The sequence below is a fragment of the Cucumis melo genome, chromosome 4 (genome assembly GCF_025177605.1).
Source record: "Cucumis melo cultivar AY chromosome 4, USDA_Cmelo_AY_1.0, whole genome shotgun sequence".
Taxonomy (NCBI): domain Eukaryota; kingdom Viridiplantae; phylum Streptophyta; class Magnoliopsida; order Cucurbitales; family Cucurbitaceae; genus Cucumis; species Cucumis melo.
The window spans coordinates 14,319,085-14,341,889 of NC_066860.1; the positions used below are offsets into that span (position 1 = coordinate 14,319,085).

Consider the following 22,805-nt stretch of genomic DNA (forward strand, 5'->3'; position numbering starts at 1 on the left):
GTTTGCCAATATTAATATATTTATGCTATCCTGATGTTTATTGTTTAAATGAAAAGTTATTTAGAAAATCCTATATGTTTTATGAACTGAGGCATTGAGCCTGTATTTATGAAAAGAAAATGATTTATTGATTGAATTGTATTTGAATTGTATTTCCTAAAAAGATTTTTAAAGTATCACTCACTAAGTCATCAATTTATGTTTTAAGTTCCCTTTCCCCAAGATTCAGCATTAGGGCTAAGGTCGGGTTAAAAAGGTAAGCGATCATTGAAGGTGAATGATTAGATTGTAAGCTAAGTGATTGGTCAACGAGCAAAATGATTGAACTAAGAGTTAAGCGATTGTTAGAGGTTGAAGTCTGTGAAGGCATTTTGGATTTCTTTACTCAAATCTCGTACTTAAGGTGTGAAACCCCAAATTTCTAAGACCTTTAGAACTTGTTAAGCTTTGGTAGGGGTGTAATTGGGTTGGGCTGGGTTGAGAATGCATTGGGTTGGGAGACATTCTCAACCCAACCCATATTTTTAAGTTATTTGGGTTGACAACTCGAATAACCCAAATTAAGTTTTCAACCTAACCCAACCCAACCCATAAAATATTAGTTAGATTAGGTTGGGTTGTCAGGTTGTAATTTTTTTCATTTCTAAATTATAAACTCATAAGAATGTGAGGAGAAGAACGGTTGTCGAAATTCTAAACTTATAAGATGGCCATTAAAACTCAGAAGTTGAGGAGATGGATGGAGAAGATGACTGACGAATGGACTATAAGAGCTTCTGATTGATGTGCAATAGTTTTTTATCATAAGTTTTTGCAAAACTCATAAGAAGATAGTGGCTTCGCAAATAAGAAGATATGAAAAAGAAAGATTTGAGGGCTTTCTTGGATATGAAATCTGTTTCAAGCTCTGCGGCAATGAGTTCCAACGAAGATGAAAGGTGTTTACAAATGGCAAAGACGAACTGTGTAATTTCAAATCTGAGATTTTGGAAATATGGCGCGAGGAAGAGAAATAAAGAAGAGAGAAATGGGCTTGGGCTTTCTTATTAACCTAATTATCTTTTAAGTTTTATTAAATACATAATAATATATATATATATATATATATATATATATATATATATATATATATATATATATATTAATTCGGATTGGGTTGGATTGAACCACCTTAAACCTGAGACTCGACCCAACAAAAAAATATCAATTTTTTCAACCCAACCCAAGCCACATTTTAACCTAACCCAACTCAATATGGGTTGGGTTCTCCAAGTTGTCGGGTTACTCAACCCCAAAGCTTAGGTAAAGGAAAGAGGAACTTCAAAAGATTTGGGTCCAAAGTTAAGTGTTGTTTGGAGTTTAAGTTTAAAAGAGATCTAAAAGTCTCATGTAAGTATCTTTTGGCAAATGGGAAGAAGGAAGCTAAGGAAAGATGGACAAGTTGAAGAAAAGTTGGTTGTTAGCCAGAGTAAGTGTATTGAAAAAAGTAATCTTGGGGTAGAGGCTTCAGGACTCGATCCAATTCGACCGAGATAAAAGGCTAGGAAAAGGCATAAGCAAAATCTTGGTGCTCTCGTGGTTGTGATAGCCTGAGATGCAAAACAGAAGGTTTATAAGTCGGCAATCTTGGGTCATATTCTGTCAAGACTGAAAGCAAAGAAGCACATTTAGGGTTCTCGAGCAAGATCTCGATGCTTTTCCGATCAAGAAAGTAGCAAATCTCAGTGGATCTCGATCGAGATCACTTATTGGACGCAAGACGGATGGTTTTCTTAAAATTTTTGACACCCAAGTTCAGCTTTTTTTTAATACAATGGGTGTCTTTAAAGGCAACAAACCCACTTTTCTCCCATTTCTCACCATTTTTCAGCTTAAGAGAGAAGTGTGGTAAGAGTTGAGTGTTCTGGAAAGTTGGAGGCAACAGTACAAAGTAGTTCGGCCAAGCATCATTTTGGGTGTTCGAGCAAGTGGCATTCGAGAAGTTGTCGCGAGTTAGAGCCAAAAAGGAAGGGTTAAGAGCCTAAGGTTTAGACCCAAGTAAGTTAAAGCTCATTTCCCTTAATTAAGTCAATTTAAAGCAAGTTTACAAGTTTTTGGTTGTTGATCTAGACTCTAAATTTGATTAGGCGTCGTTATAGCTAGAGCAAGCTTGGTAAAAGAAGTTCTAAGCAAGCCAAGGTTTGTTAAGACTTCAAAAGGGTTCAAGGTGAGTTAAAAAGGGGTTTCCTTGAGAAGAAAGAAGGATAGAGGAAGAAGTAAAGAGATTTTATCATGGTTGAAACCCAAGTTTTAACTTGAGTTTCCTTGTTATGTTCAGTGCAAGAAGAAATGGATCTATAAGCCAAGGACCTAGTCAAAAGAGTGAGTGATAAAATTGAATTTATTTAATGTTTTGAAAGCATGTTCTTTAAGTTTATGTTCTTAAAGTTTATGTTTGAAGTAAATGTTTAAAATGATGTTTAAACTTTGTTTAAAGTAATGTTTGAGCTAATGTTGAGTTACCTGATTTACGATTGATTTCTAAAGTATGAGATTTCATTAATGTGTTTACTCAAGCATGTTTATTGTTAAATGTTTAAAGCTAAAGAGAGAAAGAGTTTAATAAGACATGTTTATGTTTAAAGGTTTGCTGGTTATGTTAAAGGTTTGTTTTATGCAAAAAGGTATTCTTACAAAGGCATGTTTAAAAGGTTTGTTTTATGCAAAAGGATCTTTAAAGGAAAAAATTTTCTTTATGCAAAAGGATCTTTGAAGGAAAAGGTTTGTTTTATGAAAAAGGATTCTTAAATGTTTTGAAGCATGTAATTTATAAATATTTTCTCGGAACCAAGTTATCTCAAATCAGCCCTTAACGAGTAAGATAAGGGGAACCAAGGAGAGGTAAGGACATTTATCTTTAGAATCGAGCTAGTGACACCTACCTTGTAGGAATCGAGCTAGGGACGTCTACCTCGTAGGAATAGGAATTGACAATGCCCATATCTCATATTCAAGCTGGTATTAAGCAACCTCTAGCACCTCGCAGTAGGTACTTAGGATTCAAGGAGAAAAAACAAGAATTTATGTTATTGTTTCCTAAATATTTATAAAGTTAAAGTATTTAAGTTAATATTGTTCATGGTTTATTGTTCCAAAGGTTTATGAAAAATCAAAGATTTGATTTACTATTTCTAAAATGCATATCAAGTTTTAATTGTTGAGGTTTATTGTTTATGTTTATGAAGTATAAAGGATTTGGTTTACTGTTTGTTAAAGTTAAAGTATTCTCATTATTGTTGATGTTTACATTTTAAAGGGTTTATGAGTTATTATTTTAAAAAGATTTATGAATTGACTTACCGTCTTTAAAAAAATTTGTGAAATGCTTGCAAAAAATCATCACTCAGGGAGCTCATTTAGCTCACACTCTTCCAAATGTTTTTCACTTTTCAGATACAAGTTGTGCTGCTCGGGGTACTAGGCTTACTACTGCCAGGCCAATTTGACTCAAGTTGTTCAAGGGTTAAAGCTAAAGTCTGTTTCTTTGAAGTATTAGCTGTCAGTAAGTTTTGTGTCTAAATTTTGTGTCTCTAGCTTCCACTTGCTTTTTTAGCTAAAGGTTAGAAATTTAAGTGTAGCTGGCTTCATGCCGTTGTCCCAGGCCTAGAGGTGACATAAAGATTGATGTGATGTGAAATTTGTAGAAAGCATGTTCTTATGTTAATAAACATGAAGTTGTGTTGTTTTTCGCTGTGTTATAGTTGTGTTCTTTATTGTTTAGTGGCTTAGAAAGGACTTAAGCGAGCATTCTGACATTTTGTATTAGAGGTGTCAGGATTGCTCAAGTCACGTTTTGTTTCAAACAACAAGTTTAAGGATGCGTGTGGGGCGGGGCGTGAGAATAATAATTTGTATTTCTACAAGTTATTAAGCACTACACAACTACTCTATACCACCCTTAGAAAAATGGACAAGTTGAGGTTTCTAACAAGAAAGTGAAGCCCATTTTTTAGAAGATAGTGAACTTTGGCAAGAAGGACTGGAGTTTGAGATTAGATGATAGACTGTGGGCAAACCAGATTGCCTTTAAGACCCCCATAGAAATGACTCCTCATAGGATGATCCATGGAAAAGCTTGTCACCTGCCTGTGGAGATCCAACATCATGGTTACTTAGCCATAGAAAATGCAATTGGAATCTGAAGGTGGCCGGTGAAGGTAGACTTCCTCAGTTGCAGGAGCTTGAGGAGCTTATATAGGAATCCTTTGAAAATTCCAAGACTTACAAGAAAAGGACAAAAGCGTTCCATGACTGGATGATAGCACCAAAAGAGTTTGAAGTTTGACAGAAAGTCCTCCTTTACAATTCTTGATTCAAAATGACAGGAAAGTTTTGTCCTGAATGGATGAGACCTTTTTGCCTTACTAATGTTTATCCTAATGGTGCAGTAGAAGTCCACAGTTTGGAAACTGAAAAAAGGTTTAAAGTGAGTGGACACAGACTGAAGTTGTATCATGAGAGGGACTTCCTAGAGTCTTTTGATGTCGCATATAAAAAGAAGCTGAAAATGGTCGAGCAACCAAACCTAAAAATTTGCTTTTCCTAGAGAAAGCCAGGTAAGCATTAGGAATATACCTTTAAATTTATACTTTTCATAGGTTAGGTTGAGCATTAGGAATATACTTTTAAATTTTTAGATTAGTTTTAATTTTAAAAAAGTTAGGGTGCAACTTTGTAACGTGAATGTGAACATCGAGTGCTCAAAGACAAAACTGTGTTAAACACAATTCTGTCGTGCGACCCCACTCATTTTTTCCCTTCTTCACTTTTTCTCTCAAAAACTCTCATAACCCTACCCATTTTCCTCCCTTTTTTCATCTAAAATCCTTTGGTTTCTTCAAATTCACTCATATTCTATTCTTCTTCCTTTCAATCACTGGTTTTGTGGGTTTTTCTCCTCTTTTTAGGCAAAATTTTAAGGTTTTTCTACATCATCAAGTATCTCCAAATCCAAGGTATATCTTCATTATTTTTTTTATTGTTTGATGATGATTTAGCTTGAAACTATTATGCATGCTTCAATTTTTGTGGATACTTCTCATAAAAAATAAGAGATGATTAAAACATTAAAAGAGAAAAAAAAAATAAGGGATTGAATAAACAAAGTACGATTAAGACATTAAAAAAAAGAAAAAAAAATAAGATAATTGAATGATAGTTCAGAAATATATTAGACGAAAAATATTTTAAAATGCGGGAATTTTGCTAAATTTGCCGTATTCTCGCAATGCTACCCACCATAATTTCCAAATATCTAAAATTTCAAATTTTTAGCAACCCTTCGTCGCTCCGTCTGCTTATCGTATTCTGCTGCCAAAAGTAATTCGAAGTTCCAAATTTAAAAAGAAAAAAAGAAAAAAAAAAAAAGCCCTAAAATCCATACACCAGCGTCGGCGCACTTATCAAAACTTCTCGTATTCTCAATCCGCATATTTTTGGCGAATCATTAGTATTACCGTTAGTTTTTTCAATCTTAAACACAGCCGAAGTTCTCAATCTTCTGGAGAGGTACCATTTGAAAGTTTTTATTTTTTATTTTCTGGGATATATGTAATGAGCTTGAACTGCATGCATTGTGTAATCTGTCATGTCCTACCTGCAAAAACTCAGAGCACTTGCCATGCTTTCTTCTTCGATTATTGCTCATAACAAGTTTAACTTTGTTCAAGTCTCGTATCGGCGAATTGGGTTTTCCCCTGTTGCTTCAAACCCTAGATTTTATCGAACTAAAGAGACTCCCAAAACGGAAGAATGTGGAAATTCTGGAGGAATGTTGAATATGGGTAGTAGAAAAGGTCATGAGATTACTCGAGCCACCATAAAGGAAGCTCAGGCTACGTTGTTGGAGTATTTGCATTTTACTAGAGGTATTCAATTTTTGGATGCTGAGAATATGAGTAAAAATTCTCCAATCTTTCTTGAAAAACTTCTGGGAAAAGTTGAACATGAGGGTAATATTGGGTGGTCAATTATGCAATTTTTACGGTACCATCCAATTAACGAATTCGAGCCTTTCTTTGAGAGTGTAGGCTTGCAACCTGCAGAGTATAACGCGTTTCTTCCACGCAATTTGATGTTCTTGAGTGATGATGATTTATTGCTCGAGAACTTTCATGTGTTGTGTAACTATGGAATTGAACGAAATAAGACAGGGAAGATATTCAGGGAGGCAACTGAGATATTTCGGTATGACTATGGTATTTTGCTGTCAAAGTTAAAAGCCTATGAAAATTTTGGTCTCAGCCAAGCTACTGTCGTTAAGTTTGTTGTTTGTAGCCCTCGTCTATTGATTGATGGTGTTAACGATGTGTTTGTTCAGGTATTAGAAAAATTGAAGAACATTGGATTTGAATCAAGCTGGGTTGAAAAACAACTGAGGGATGGTAATTCCTATAATTGGAAGCAAATTCTTGGGTTGCTTTTCTTGTTTGAACAAATGGGTTGCAGTAAGGAGAAGTTGGCTGATTTAATCAGCCAACATCCAGATCTTTTATTTGAGGATTCAGGAAGTAAATCACTTTCCTTAATTGGGTTTTTACTGAAAATGGGATGCTCAATGATCCAGATATGTTCTGTGTTCCTGCAATTTCCTCAAATCCGAGTTGGTAAGTTTGTTTCTAATATGAGGCTATGCCTTCTATTCTTCAATGAAATAGACATGGGTGTACAAGAGATAGGATACCTTTTCAGATCTCATCCCTTGTTATTGGGATTGTGTACTCTGAAAAAGACTAGCAGCTTGCTCATTAACTTGAATGCTGGGAAGAAACGGATTTGTCAATTTATTTTAGAGAATCCAGAAGAATTGAAGAACTGGAAGCTCGGAACAAGAGTTCTACGATTACCGGACCCTGGAGGTAAGGGAAAGAAGTATGCAAACCAGCAGAAAATTCAGTTCTTGTTGAAATTAGGACTGGAAGAAAACTCGACTAAGATGAAAAAAGCATTAAAGACGTTTGAAGGTAAGGGTGTAGAGCTCCAAGAGCGATTCAATTGTATTGTGGAAGCTGGCATTGATGAGAAGGATGTTTACAAGATGATTGAAGTTTGTCCCAAAATGCTTAACCAGAAAAAAGATATAATAGAAGAAAAGATAGATTTTCTCGTGAATAATTTGGGGCTTCCTGTTTCAACTTTAGTAACTTTCCCTTCATATCTTTCCTATACGACTCAGAGAGTCACTCTTAGGATCTCAATGTATAGTTGGCTCAAGAAACAAGGAACAGCTGATCCGATGTTGAAATTGAGCACTATGGTTGTGTGTTCGGAAAATACATTTCTAAGACAGTATGTGAATCATCATCCCAGAGGCATGGAAGTTTGGGAGAATTTGAAGAGAGAAATATATTCAGATTCTATGGTGTCGCCAGCTCATTAGAACAATCTTATTTTAACATATTCTTTGTATCAATCGATAACCATTGCTTCTTAACTACAAGTTTTCAATAATTCATTGAATTGAGGTCTAATGTGCTTTAAAATCTGTGCAAAAGTGTGATATCGTTTTCACAAAGCAAGTTAACATACTAAACTGGCCGTTGCTCACAATTCCGTCGAAACTTCCCTTCCATTCAAGTCCAGTTGTTGTTTCCTATTATTAACCTTTACTTTGTTAATCATTTGTAGGTTTTGGCGGTTCAGGGTTTTGGCGGTTCCCTTGGGGCAGTGTAACAGAACATTGTTTTGCTCATTACTCATTATCCGAGCTTCTTTTTAACATACTACTTAGAAATCTTGGAAATTTGAGATATTCATTACTCACTGGATTTGAAATCCTCTAGAGGTATATCTTATGTGCTTTTGTGGCAAAGCATTACATCTCATTATATCTACGACCAAGTCTGTGATCGCATTTTTAGTACTTATGGTAGTTTTTCTGTTGGTACATGGCCAGCGTGTTATTGGCGTCTAAATTTCTAAATGTATGTCGATAAACATATTCTGGAGGTGTGGATGTAGACCATCTCTCTTCATGTGAAACTTTGTGACTATTTATGTAACACAAAGAATCGAAGCTTTCCGAATATATTACTGCAGAGTTGTGTAATTTCCCACATCATTGTAGCCTAAATTGTATCTTTAGCTTGTGATCATAATACATCTCAAGATTGGCCTGTTGCAATTGAAAGTACTGTTTGTATATGGCAATTCACATCATACTAGAAATCTAATGTTTTTATTTTGGAATCGATTCCGCAACTTTCTTTGTCATGGGGTTGTAAAAAATAATTCTCTTTTGACCTAATGGTTGGTAAAGAGAAAAACATAACCTTCATACACGATGATAAACCACTGTTAATGTTTATCTCTAATAGATATTGATTGTTTTTTATCACTCGCTATTAGATAAAGACATTGATAGTGTTCTATTGATGTTTATCAAATAGACGCCGATAGATTACTATCAAAATTTATTTTGTGATATACATTAAAAATGATATACCAGTGTCTATCAACATATTTTGTTTAAAGAAAATGAAATTTAGAGAAATGGGTTTGTGAAAATAAAATAATTTTAAGTTTCACTGGTAGACTATGATAAACTTTTATTGTGATAGACAATGATAGACTACTATCAATATCTATCAATAGAGAATAAATTGAAGGGATAAAAGCCCAACGCAGTGAAAAATTAACAAGAGACCATAACCAAATTTTAATTGAAACCTAAAAATATCAGTATATTAGTAAGACCTAATTTAATTATGGCCAAGCATGCTTCCAAGAAATATTACAGAGAAGAATTTATGCATGTTGACGATTCTGAATCTACCAAATGCCAATTTGGGGCATCATCCTATTCTCTGAACTGAGATGGTTTGTGGGAACCAAATTAGAAGTAGGGATTTTTCAAACAGAATTTTTCTTTTCTTTTCCAGAGAGAAAAATTAGGTTGAATTCGCATTACAGAACTAATTTGTAAAATTGCCTATAACTCCCTCTTCTTCTTACTAAAGAAGAGGGAAGTTTGAGAGAATCAGGGAACATGAGAAAACCATCCACATTTCCTATTAATTTAATTAAATCAATAACAATATTAAATTAATTAATTAAATCATATTTAATTAATATTTCATTTAAATCATATTTAAATGAATATCTCTCATATAACTTATAGTTTTAATTTAATTAATTTAATTTAATAAAATTAAACTAAACTATTAATTAATTCTCTAATTAATTAATTACTAAATTAAATATCTTATCTTTAATTTAATTCAAATTTGAATCATATTCAAATATAAATCTCTCTCTTAACCTATAGTTTTATTATGTATCATATACACATTAAATTTTAACGTATGGTTTTAATATGAATCTGATTCACATAAAATTAATATTTGAACTCATTCAAATATTTTATTCACTCATAAATTAATTTTGAATCATATCCAAAATTAAATTTATATAATAAAGTCTAATTAAAATATAAACTTTATATTCTAACGTATCATTATACATTATATTAATTCCCAAAGTAGATTTGAACATTTCAAACTATAACCAATATAAATATATCTTATTACCCTTTACGAGTTGGGAAGAAGACCTAATGAACCTACAGATCAGAAGCTACAACGATACGAGATTAATTGGCTAAACTCATTAACCACATTAATCAATATTCGTTAACTCTGTGTACACTCCACTAAAGACTCACAGCTGAACTTTTCTTACGGTAGATATATTTCTGTGTCCACGGATATAAACCAATACCAGTAAGTTAGTCATTCACAAGTGTTCGCAACACCAGTTGGGTCAAATTACCGTTTTACCCCTAGGTTACTTCTAGTCCTTAAATACTAGTGCTCCTCTAATGAACAACTTGTTTATGGTCCAACCACTAAACAGAAACCCCTCTCGTGCTATAGAAAGGGTAAGACCATTTGTTCAAGTCCTTGAGACATCATTTAAGGAAACACTTATCTACTTATCCTAAAAACGAGAAAAAGTGAATTCCATCTTGTGTGACTATGTTTCTAGCTCCCTACTCGGTCTTGTCCACAAAATGATAAGCATACTGAGTCCGCAATCTAGCCACTCTCACTCATACAAATCAAAGGACAATCTCTCACGAACAGAGTTCATAATACACTCAAGATTAAGACTAAGTTACCAAGGTCATCCTAATGAAATAGAAATCCAACTAGTTAACAGAGTTACATCTAGTGATTACTATTTCATGGTCCGATCTTATGCAAACTCATTGCATAGGATACCCTCGCTCGCATGTTGTCTACATGAACGCGTTGGATCAATGCATTTGTATCAAATACAAAGTGGGTCATATCCATAATGTTACCAGGATAAGGTACCTAACTTTAACCCTATACTATAAACCCTTTAAGCTGATCTTGAACATTGATCTCCGTATCTCTACATACTGTTCATGACTCATCAAGCAGCTTAGGATGTTAGTTTATTGAATTTAGGTTATTAAGACAAAACTAATAATATAATCAATAACACTTATTGAAATTATAATAGTAAAACACATTATTAATAACGGTCAATTGATTATATTACTATCTACGAGTTTTAGGACATGAAACCCAACATAAATAACGGTCACTCTTTTTATTAGGTTCTTTTTGCAATCAATAAAATTAATCTCTAATCCCATGTCATGATTATGTACACGAAAATATTAAGGGAAACTTAAATGAAGTAAAGTGTGATCGAATTCTATCGAATTGGTATAAGTGTATAACTTTCTACCAGTGATATATAATGATAGAAGTCTATCAATACCTATCAATGATGAAAGTAGACAACTTTCTATCACCGATAGAAATTGGTAGACGTTGATAGAAGTTTATCATTGACTATAAAAAATAGAAGTGTACAACTTTTTATCACTAAAAGAAATCGATACACATCGATAGAAGTTTATCATTGACTATCAATAATAGAAGCGTACAACTTTCTATCAACGATAGACAATGATAGAAATCATCAATGTCTATTAGTGATAAACATCTATAATAGATCTATAATTGTGAAGCCTATTATAGATGTTTATCCCTACTTATCAATGATAATCGATTCATCACTATTTTTGCCAATCCTCCCTATTCTGAAGCCTATTCAAATCTCATGATTCATATTGATATTCCTAATTTCTTTCTCAATTTTAAGAAATTAAGTTCATTTTCCTCTCCAATTTAATTTATTCCATTCATATTTACATAAAGATAGTTCTGAGAAAGATGGATGAGTCCTAGATTTTAGGCATTAAGGGAAAATTAATTGGAAGAGAGTTTTATCCAGATGAAGAAAGACAAAGTCGGATAAGCGACCAATTTGATGGAGCGAAGGAGTGGCAGAGCAAGGGTAGAGATATATTGGAAATGGAGGGTACTGGATGTGACGACGTGTTGGAGAATGTCAATTGAAAGAAGAAAAATGGAGGATTTGGTAGTCTGTGGGAGGAAAAAAATAGAAAAAGAGTGAAATAGGAAGCAAGAGAAGAAGAAAACCGATGAGAGTTGATGAAGAAGAAATAATCCGCGATCAATATGCAGGTGAAGTTGTTAAAATGTTAAAATGGGTAGGTTGAAATTTTCATTTAAAAAAAAGTATAAACTTAACGCAGTTTTCGTGAAGTTTCTCTTTATGTAAATATTTTTATTTATTTTCTATTTACCACAATTTCTCAAATAAATTCATATTATATTAATCATAATGATCATTAACTAACTACAGATATAATTAAGGGATCTTTTAAAAAATATAACAAAGCGGTAAAATATATACACTGTATAGAACAATTCCGAAAATGAAAAAAGACTATAGACCCACCATGGAAAATACCAAAAATGTCTCGTCAATTATGTCGTCAACAGCGCACGCGTAATATATTTGGTACACAATCGTTTAGATTTAGCTATTGTTTGGTACACGATTGTTTAGGTTTGGCTACAATTTAGTTTTTCAATTCTATCGTTTAATTTGTTACACGATTATTTAATTTGGTTACATATCATTTAGATTTAAACCCAAATCTAAACGGTTTTTTGGATGATTCTACCCCTTGCCAAATTTTAAATTTACAATGTTACAAATATGAATATGAATAGATCACACCCCTCTCGGAGCTCCTTTTCTGAAACCCCTAATCTAGCTTTAAAAGAGGGTGCGAGGGCTAGCAGGTGTTGCCATATCTTGACAACGCTCACAAACCAACTAATTTGTCTAACTCAACTAGCAATCTTAACACAATTGCATGCTTTTATTAACAATTTAGACTTACTAGTTGTAATTCCTATGATACAACAACGGAAACGTAAACATGATAACTCAATACAAGCTTAAACACTACACAACTCTTTAAACCAATGTGATCTATATTAAAGGACTTTAATAACAATAGTAGACATGTTCACCCTTACCCTAACATACAGAGTGTCACACTCTTTCACGAATTTCCTACTCTCAGCCTGAGAAACAGTGTGAAGCCAATAAACATTGCTACCCTTCTAAACGCTGACCCTTGACCTCTAACCCTTAGCTAAAGCCAAAATAACACAACTGATATACAAAAATGAGATGCAGCCTATTTAGTAAACACCTTTTCTAAAACAATTTTACAAAAATATTTTAACAATTTCAATTTACATGAATACCATAAGATTATCCACAACCAACTCTAACCCTAAACAGAGCAACTCAAAATATTCTAGCATTCTTTTTAACTATTGAAAGTTGATTTGTCCAACAGTAGTAAGGTCAACACTGGAAGATGCACAATCTGTATCTAAAAAGTGTGAAAATATTTTAAAGGTTAAGTAGAAAGACTTAGTGAGTGACGATTTTATAAAACATGTTTTCAAAACAGTTTAACATAAAATCTTGGCTTTAAGAAACATTTAGCAATAGAAAATCATTTCATAACATGCCACTTGTAAACATTTAATCTATTGATAACATTTCATAGATCTTGTGTAAGACATGATCCATAGTCTCAGGTAGTATAAAACCTCTTTGTCATAAGACAAACATGAAATAAGGATATAACTTTCACTATTATCCTCCTCTTTTAAGGCATAGTAAAGTATACCCTTCCTAATAAAATATAAAATAAACATGGAGGCTCGTCACCCTTACCACTAGTAGCAAAGTTAACCACATGTTCACAATAGGTCTCATGGAAGATTTAGGCCTAGGATAAAACATACTGGAAAACTTTGAAACATACTTTTGCTTTCAAATCACGTGGTTTTAACATTCTGTTGAACACAACATATGATTTAGAAATAAGCTTAAAACCATGCTTTGCATAAATCATAAACTCAACTAGCAAATACTTAAACATTTCTGCTTTGAAATTCTCAATTGAAATCAGTAAGCTCAATATACCTTTTAGAACATGCTTTAATCATTAACTTATAAATAATGCTTTAGGAACCAATTTAGAAATTAATATTGTCACTCACGATACTTGGTTTAGCACGTGCTTAAGTGTTTCCTCCAAATTCACCTTGACCTGAAAAATCCATATTTGAGTATCAATTATTTTATTAACCATGAAAATGTCAAAAGTTGATCAAAATTGCAAAAATAGAAAAATGACTAAAAAGTGGCCCAAAATTGCTCATTTAGGTATGTTGGCACATTGTGGCACAATGGTAAGGGTTGGCATGCACACAGGGCCTAGATAGGCTTTGCCGCATGCTAAACTTACAATTCTGTGTTGTGCCTCTCATGGTCGTGTGCCTTACACATGTTGTTCTTCGCATGTGTGCTTCTTCACTCACTAACCTCTGTGTGAATGGCTATCCCCACGACCTGAGTGTGTTCTTGCTGCTCGGTTGTGCCATGGTTGTGTCGTGTATCCTAAAACACTCGATATAACCTTCATACCTACTTTGCACGTGCACGTCCAGCCATTCATCTCTAATTCTTGGGTCACTCAACACTTGTCCAGAAGAGGTAGAGTGGAACATCAAAGCCAAAATTGTGCGAAAACGAACTAAATCGGCACTCAATTGCATAAAAGGGGAGTAAAGCTACAAAATTATGAAAATACCCCTAAGGATGTTAGGTAACGGCGCCATGAGGGCCGCTTTTTGAAAAGTAAAGGCATGGCATGCTACACTACGAACTTTGACGAAGGCAATATAAATGCTTAAAGTGCAGCAATGCACGACATGGCATAACAATGCGCTTCGACAAGGGGTGCCTCAGCCTTCCAACGTTGCAGCGTTGCATCATACCATTGTGGCTCCATGTTGGTTTTATAAATAATCACCTTCATGCCATTTAAGGAAAGCACCTACCAACCCAGCTGAAATTCCATTGTTTTCTCTATCCTTTATGAACATTTTACTATGTTCTTCTTCATCTCTTCCATTGGGACTTTACTAATCATTGATCATTGATTTGAGAGATGATTAGAGGTTAGAGGTTAGTTTTTAAGCTTTAGTTTAATAGTTTTTCCATATATGAGACTTGTCATTTATTTTATATTGTCCATACCTTTTTTTGCTTATGTATACTTAATTTATGGTTTATTAATGTCCTTTCTTTTTTACTATTAATTAACAACCAATATTTAATTGTGGCATTCGTTATTTTAAACTAGCTTATAATTTGTGACATGTAATTATAGGTTAATCTATAAGAAGCAAATGGTTAACTTGCTTATAGTAAAACCAACCGTTGAGAAATATTGCTTTAATCAATCTTGTTATAAAACTACATCGGATAAGCAAATTAGATGGCAAAAATTAATTTATTCATCCTAACACATCCCTAAATTTAATGAGATTATTAACGTGTTTAGATCAAGTTTGTCTTCTCATCTTAACGTATGAGATACTTAATATGGATGACTAAAGTCTTAGCCAATTCGGCTAAGCTTAAGCAAAGTAGGTTGATCCAGAGTTCAATGATCAATTGACTAATTAAGAAAACATCATATCAAACTCAAGCTACATCTTTTCATTATTAAATTCTTTAATTTCTCTTTCTTGCTTTCATTTACATTTAATATAAATTAACTTTCATGTATAACTAGTTGAATCAACAATCTACCGAGTTATTGTATGTTAATGAAAATTTTTGAAGATGTCATTATTACAAAATATTCATCCAATTGTGAGTTTGGAGAGGAGAGAAGATAAGCAAACAAGTTGCTTGATATCATCCTAGTCGAGATAGCTAGGTGATTAGATCAATTAATCTCCACACGCAAACTACCATCCTAGGTGAGATGGTTAAGAATTTTGCTATAATCTTCACACACTTGCCACCTTCCTAGGCGAGATGGTAAGACAAGATGAGACGTAATAATGATATTAAATTCATTTCTTTAAATATAAAATCTTCATGACCAACGTTATAAAATCATTTTTATACTTAATTTCCAATGTTATCTTATCTTAAATACAAAAATTTACATAATTAATTTTTCCAATTAATTCCCAAAATCTTTTTTAGTCTCCTCATCCTATAAAACACATTTCATTCTCCATTTTGTGAAAGTGAGAAAAATAATAAGAAGCTTTCTTTAAAACTTTCTTTGTGAGATTTTCGAGCAAAAAGTGTCCGTTTGGGTGTTGAGATTCCAATTAGTTTCCAATGCAAAATTGATTGAAGAACACGATTGTTTTTATATTCTGGGGAGAACGAGGCTTTATAATTTATTTGCACAAAGGAGCATATTCGCGAAACATCTCAAAGAAAGCGAGATCCGCGACTTAGCCTTATTTATTAACTTGTTATATTTTGCAGTAGGTGTGTTGACAATAGGAGTTTTGACCAGGCGAGCTAATCATTAAGCGAACTAAGTAGTACGTGACAAGTTCCTATGAGCTGATCTTAGGCATTCTGATCATAACACAAGGTGAGACATCAAGTGTTCAGACAAGGCGAAATACAAGTTTCACCAAGAGAAATTCAAGGCGAAGAAGCACGCGCATTGTCTAGACATTCAATTTAGGCATTAAGGCTTCTCAATGTATTACTCTTGAAGAGGCAAGGTTATGGGGAGTTGAAAAGTGATTGAAAAGAAAGAGAGAGAAGGAAGAGGGGTTATGATAAGTCTAAAACAAGAGTTATGATAACCCTTCCCCTAAACAAGGGTTGGGTTACCATAACCCAAGCCCACTATCAGAGAAAAAGTTATTTCTTAGGGAATGGAAAATTAAATTTAAAATGAGGATTGGCAAGAAAAGTATGTAAGCAGCGATCGAAGGACAATCTTGCCAAAAGCTACGTAAGTAAAATTTTTGTTTTAATAAATTGTTAAAGGAAAAAAATCTTGTCACTCGTAGATCAAGTGGATTATAGGAACAAGTGTCCTAGCAGGGAATTAGAAGCTTTAGGAGTTGAAGTGTTTAAGGGAATTGTTTAAAATTTTGAGGATGAAATTTCTTAAGGGGATAAGAAATGTGAAACCGGGATTCTTCTAAGACCAATGGAAAGCTTAAGTTCTTTGAAGTGGTTGGAAGTTTAAGTGTTAAAGGAAGTTAAGAATAAAAGTGTCATAAAAAGTGTGTCATGTTTTTTTGGAAAAAAGAGGAAATTTTGGCTAAGTGTTGAAGCTTAAGAGCAAGGTGTTTAGAGGTTATTTTGGTAATGTGCAAGTGGTTAAAAGGATGAAAATAACCTCTAAATAAGTGTCGTTAGACGCTTTGAAGGTTATCTTGCTTATGTATTAAGTGGCCAAAAGCAGGAAGAAAACCTCTAAAGAGGTTTGTAGGCATTTAGGCTTGGGCTTGTTGCTTATGCATTAGGCGTGAAGAACCTCTAAATGGGTGTCATGGGGCGAGAATGACTGTCACTTAGAGGTTATTTTGGGTTAGGCGAGAAGGCTTGGTGGTTTGGTGTTAGGCATGGAGCACGTCGCGCGAGAAAGGTTTGAAGATTAGCAATGCATTGACACTAGTTGTTTAGGCTTGTCAAGGGACATTGGGCGTTTTAGCTAGTGGCCAAGGTTATGCGAGAAAGGATCATAGAGGTTATCTAGGTATTTTAGGCAAGCTAATGGCAATCGGTTAAAAGTTAATCCAGATGTCTTAAGCTAATTACATGCATTTTTGCAGCCAAGTAGAAGGTGAATTAGAAGCAAGAGGTGGATTAAGGAGATTTAAAGTTAAATTAAGCAAGGTGGATGTGTCAATTCATTTTCATGCAAGGCTCCACTATAAATAGGCAACTTCACGCAAGGATTTCTCATAATCACTTGTGCCATTTCTCTCCAGTTAGTCTCAAAAGTTCATAAGTTGTGTTTAGTTCATTGAGGAGGGTTGTTATTAAAATTGGAGGCGAGAAGTTGGGTGTTTTGATTAAGAGAAGGCAAGAATATTAGGTTTAGAAACAATATGAGCAAAGAGCACTTCCAAAAGGCTACAGAGCACGTCTTTTAGAATTTGGTTCTGAAATTTTGAGGTAAAAAAGTTAAGACGTTCTCCAGCAACTTTGTAGAACGAAATATTTTATTTGAGTTCTGAATTTTAAGATCTTAAGCTATAAAGTGAACATAAGTTTCTGGCCAAGAAATGGTGTTTTGGGCAATCTTGGTGATTTTCCAAGTGTGAAGGGTTGGTAGGCGAGATGGGCATGAATTTTGGGTTAAAAGAGGTTAGTGTGTGCATTGGACTTGTATTGGATGCACATCCCGCGCGCAAGGCACGCTTCCCAAGCAAGTGCACGGTAAACACGAGCACGCAAAGAGCCACGCGAGATGCATGAGGCACGCGCGGTATGCCCCTCTGCAAGGTTAGTAAGCGGAAAGACATGCCCAGGCCCTGCGCACTTGCTAGCCTTGTCGCTTACCCCTGTGCACCAATCATGTCAAATAGGTATTATTTTTTTTTTTTTGGTGAATTTTGAAAGATTTAAGCAAAGTTTTGTTACTTTTATGACTTAAGGGAATTAAATGAAATTATGTTCCTTTATTTCAGGTCAAGATAAGATTGGGTAAGTTTACAAGCCAATGGTTTAAGCTACCATTAATAAGTGACAAAACGATTTTAAGTTGATTTTCTAAACATGATTTATTATCAAATTTTTTAAGCATGCTTGATGTTCAAATATTTGTGTATACTGATTTAGAAAGTGTTTCCAAAGCCTGAGATTTTAAATATTTGCTAAGCATGTATTTTTTTTATAATTTTGATGATGAAATTTACAAGCAAGTACACTTTTGATAAGTATTTAAGTTAATGAATGATTTTAGAATGTTTTAGACTATACCGTCTTATATATATAGCAATCCTTTGGGGGATATTGCCTGTGCACAGAAGTTCCTTTGATGAAGGTATCCTGTAGGTACCTAGTTTGCTATCAATGGGACAGATTCATGAGATGAGGGTTCTACAGATATGATATTTAGTTTTTGTCATTTCTTGAGATGAAGATCTGTAGGTTACCCACCTCATTGTAGCTATAACGAGATAGGGTACTATTGATGCATAGATTCCATCTCGTAAATATCATATCACAGGATGAGGACCTACCAAAGTGTCTATGATTCCATCCTCATGATTCATGTGGTATAGTAACTGAAAGAAAGTTTCAAAGGTTTAATATTATGTTATTTTTCCCAATTTATTTATGCAAAGACCAAGTTTAAAGTTTAGTTATTTCAAAAGCATGTTTTATAAAATTGTCACTTACTAGGCTATTTATCTCACCTTTTCAAAATGTTTTCCATCTTTTCAGCTACAGATTGTGAGTCTCTGCATGTTGAACATTCGCTACCAGGCTAATTGGTTTTTAGTCATGAAAGGAAAAAAAATTATTAGAAATGTTGTCATGTTTTGTACAAATTATTCTTACTAAAAAAGATCATTTTCAAATTGGTTACACCATGGATTTAAGTTTTTACCAAGTTTAAAGACTTGTGCTGGCAAATGTTTTATGTTTTCAAGTCAAAGGTCAGGTGGAATCGTCTTAGAGGTGGACGGTTTCAGTTGATATCATGCCACCTTTCAAGTCCAAAGTAGGTGATTTGGGAGGGGGTGTGACACCTACAGTGATAACCCTTGGACGAAACGGCCCTTTAATGTTATAACTGAAATCACCATGTAAAGGAATATAATGTTTAAAAATATTTACCTCCTCTTTCAGCTCTAGCAAAGGTTGGGCAGGAGGTGATTAGACATCCTCATCCCCAAAGGTACGTTGATTGGTATGATACCATCTTCAGGGTCTTCACTCATGGATGTTCTTGTATTCTTGTCAACAGACTAGTCATCAATGATCGAAGCGGGAACACCCAGAAAGACATCGTCTACCAAAGTGTCAACCTCCAGTGCATTGAATGACGTACCTTCACCACTGTCATAGCATTGTTAGGAGCCAACTGCCCTACTCAATTAACAAAGTAGTATAAACATAAGGATTAATCCTTAATTAAGATAAAAAAAAATAATAAACAACTACACTTTAAGACAGGCATACCTTAACTAATGCCATCAGAAGCTCATTTATGGCCGATAACTCATTATTATAGATGACTGCATTCGTTGTAAGAAGTCGTCCATCCAATCTAATATGGCTTCCAGTCGACATACATGTTGGCTATAATCACACGTCGTCTAGGGCATATCAGGCTCAATAAGCTGGTCTATAGATGCAATGGGGGAGTCATCTCTAGGAGAAGAATGAAGATGCTGGACACAAGCACAGGTAGGGGGATGCTCGACATGAGTGCGTGGAGGGGCATGCTCAACATGCTGAGGACCAGAGATATGCGATCCTTCCTCGTAACCTTCTGTCGTCAGAATTTCAAGACTCTGATTAAGGTAAGCACGGTCGTCATCCGTCAAATCAATCTCATGTATTCAAGTCAAAATTTGGAACATCAATAGGTGCTAATTGAGACCCAAAAACCAAAAATATTATAGTGAATATGGAGGAAGAAAATGAATCGTAATGTACCATTGGCGATGCGAAGACTTGGGACTGAATCAGCTTCAACCTAGGTGAGTGTGTGCAACTCCATCGCATGATTCGTGGTATCGCAAATAATGAATCCCTAATAGCAACTAGTTGGTACATAATTTACATTACTAACATTTCTTCGAAGGTATGTCATGCTAAGCTCTAATTAAGCTACTTAATAGGCGACTAGGATAGAGGATGATGCGATAAAAGATGCATGTCCTAACTACGCGTTGTTGTTCATAATATTATGCATGTAGTACAAGTTTTCCTCTCTATCGCCCAAGTGTAAGCTAAAAGAGGTTTTCTGGTAAGTCCAGGTCGGATTCAGGAAATTGGTCTTCTAGTTGAGTTTATCGCGCAGCTAACCTTATGTGATATACTCTAAACAATATAATTATTCACAATATGTTTTTCCTAATTATATACACTAAGGTGCAATTAACAGTGCACGAAGGACATGGCGATGAAATGTAATGAATTGTAAACTTATATAGCAAGCGTAAAAGGAAAGAATATTTAACTAATTAAATGCAATCTACTATGTATTAACACTTCGAGGCAATAGAAAACATATATTAACTTTATAATTATGAAATGTCCCCTCGGCGCCTTTGCCATACTTCTTAAAGTTAAGCTATGATTTATATCTATTCAACCAATATGCACAATAAGCAATTTATTCTATTTTAAAGCGAGCATCCTTTCAGTGCTTTCGCCGCTTTCACCGCACACATTGGACATTTCTGCAACCTATGGTAAGAATGAATTTGATGATGAGATTGTGTTTCTACAATCTCTTCGTCGTTCGGTTAGTTAAATGCAAGCTTTCACGTGTCAAATGATCACAGTCAATATACTTATCTTTTCTTTCAAATAAAAGAAGGTATTGATATCCACGTTTAGCTAAGCAGAACTTATAATACAAACATCAAGATTCTCTAACATTAATAACACATTACATTATTCACTAACTAATTAAACGAGATGAAAGTGATAAGCCAAAGATATATGGGAGAATAGAAGAAGAAATGTATTAATATCATAACTAAAACTTTAGGCTTCTCAGCCATAGAGTCAATATTACAACTTAATACAACAGAAATATAAAATAGAGTACAAAGAAATGAATCGAGCCTCAAAACATGATTTCTCATATTCATTGGCTCTGATTGTTTTCCTATTGTGATAGGAAAATGGTAGGAGAAATTTCTCTCTCTTTTGTTATAGACTCTCACTTAAAACTTTAAGAAAGAAAGAATGGAAGATTGAGCTTCTCTTCGAGATATAATTTTCGCACACTTAATTTTGAAGTAAATGTCTCTATTTATAGGTGAGGGATGATGCAACAAGACATTTTAGGATTTATTAATTCCTCTGATAAAGTTGTATCAGAGTCACAGATGTCCTTCTGTCCTTTCTCTGACGTTCGCGCCAACCAATTTTGCTTGCTAGTGCTTCAGATTACCTAGCTTGTTGTGAGCATCGCCTTGTTGGTTGTGCGCGTCTCCTCGTCTGATGTTCTATTTCCAGGCTACACTTCTTTTCGCCTAAAATCTTGCGATACGACAAATAAAACGCGATAAAATACAGATAAAATTCTTTTGTAGTTCGCGATGCACAACTTAATCAATTATTCAATTTTCTCCGTGATTTCTTTCAATTTTATGCATTAAGTCTTTATTATTTTACATAAAAGGCTATAATAACTTGTATTTCTACAAGTTATCAGCAATCCGCCCACTAATGGACAACACTATGTTATAGGCCCAGACCTACAAATACAGTGAGATCATTAACAACTGGAAAAATAAACATAATAAGCATAGACAGTGTTTTTAAAGGCTCAAGGCGCACTGGTCCTCTAGAGCCTAGGTGCTAGGCGCACAAAAAGGCGCGAACTTTTTTTTTCATGAGGCGCACTATATATGAAGAAAAAATATATATATATTATATACATATATATTGATAAAATTGAAAGGAGCAGAGCAACAATGTATAAAATATAAGTAAATAACCAAGGTGGAAATTAGAATCAACTCTAATGTATTAAAATATTATAATATTAGTTTTCTATCCAAAAAACAAAACACAACAGAAAACTAGTCAGCATTCAATAATAATCAAAATAAAAGTTCATTTCTAAAGATCAAACTCATCATCACTAAATTGATCCTCGTCTTCATTCACTCCTTCGTCGGACTTATAGCCATTAGTATCTTCTTCTTCCTGATCGGAGTCATCCAAATTTACTTGTTTGGGTGTAGGTTATATAGTAGACGAGGATGAACATGAAACATTAGTCTTTCTTCCTAAGGCACTAGCTCTAGAATAGAAGGTTAGTTATTTTGCTCCGACAGCTCTTGAAACATCACCCCACCTTAAAGTATCATCGTCAAATACAGTTCATCCTCCTCCTCAGAATCATCATCCAATCTTCCAATCAATCATTCGTTACTATCATCAATATCTTTTAAAGAGATGAGGTCAGCGGTATCTCGAAGGTTGTATCAACATTTCAATGCTTTATTGTATTTGATAAACACTAAATCATTCTAACGACTTTGAGCAAGTCTATTTCGTTTCTTGCTATGAAGCTGCAAAATTAGAAAGCTTCATTGTCACTGTCAGTGAATCAACAAAATTTAATTCTCATTCTCAATGTAAAGAAAAGGAAAGCTAACATGGTCAAACACACTCCAATTACATTTGAATACAGAAGCACTACAAGTAAGACCTAAAATTCTCACAGCACACCTTTGCAAGTTTGGAGTTGATTGTCCAAAATTATCCCACCATTCCACTATAGGCACAAACAAAAAATATATATTAATAAAATAACTTATTGTTGGGTATCGTTGAATAAACGACTA

The 22,805-nt window shown here is 34.2% G+C and overlaps 1 protein-coding gene and 1 long non-coding RNA gene across 3 annotated transcripts; both read left to right on the forward strand.

Annotated features, from left to right (window-relative positions):
* The first annotated feature begins 5,081 nt into the window (after positions 1 to 5,081).
* On the forward strand, positions 5,082 to 8,093 carry LOC103489881 (transcription termination factor MTEF18, mitochondrial-like). Of its 2 annotated transcripts, none has more exons than XM_051084315.1 (2): positions 5,082 to 7,001; positions 7,666 to 8,093. In XM_051084315.1, exons 1-2 carry the CDS (start codon positions 5,627 to 5,629, stop codon positions 7,818 to 7,820), a joined length of 1,530 nt encoding a protein of 509 aa, XP_050940272.1. In that variant the 5' UTR covers positions 5,082 to 5,626; the 3' UTR covers positions 7,821 to 8,093. The 2 variants fall into 2 exon arrangements, with proteins under 2 accessions (XP_050940272.1, XP_008447435.2); XM_008449213.3 differs by having other exon boundaries at positions 5,083 to 6,644.
* Positions 8,094 to 17,231: 9,138 nt separating this feature from the next.
* Positions 17,232 to 19,370, forward strand: LOC127149119 (uncharacterized). Its single transcript, XR_007820495.1, has 4 exons — positions 17,232 to 17,846; positions 17,949 to 17,964; positions 19,117 to 19,165; positions 19,235 to 19,370. It is a non-coding gene; the product is annotated as an uncharacterized LOC127149119 (long non-coding RNA).
* The last annotated feature ends 3,435 nt before the right edge of the window (positions 19,371 to 22,805 follow it).

Coding starts and splice junctions, on each gene's coding strand:
- LOC103489881 (XM_051084315.1), top strand. CDS start 5,627: ATGTCCTACCTGCAAAAACTCAGAGCACTTGCCATGCTTTCTTCTTCG. Junction 7,002..7,665: donor AGCATTAAAGACGTTTGAAG/GTAAGGGTGTAG, acceptor AATCATTTGTAG/GTTTTGGCGGTTCAGGGTTT.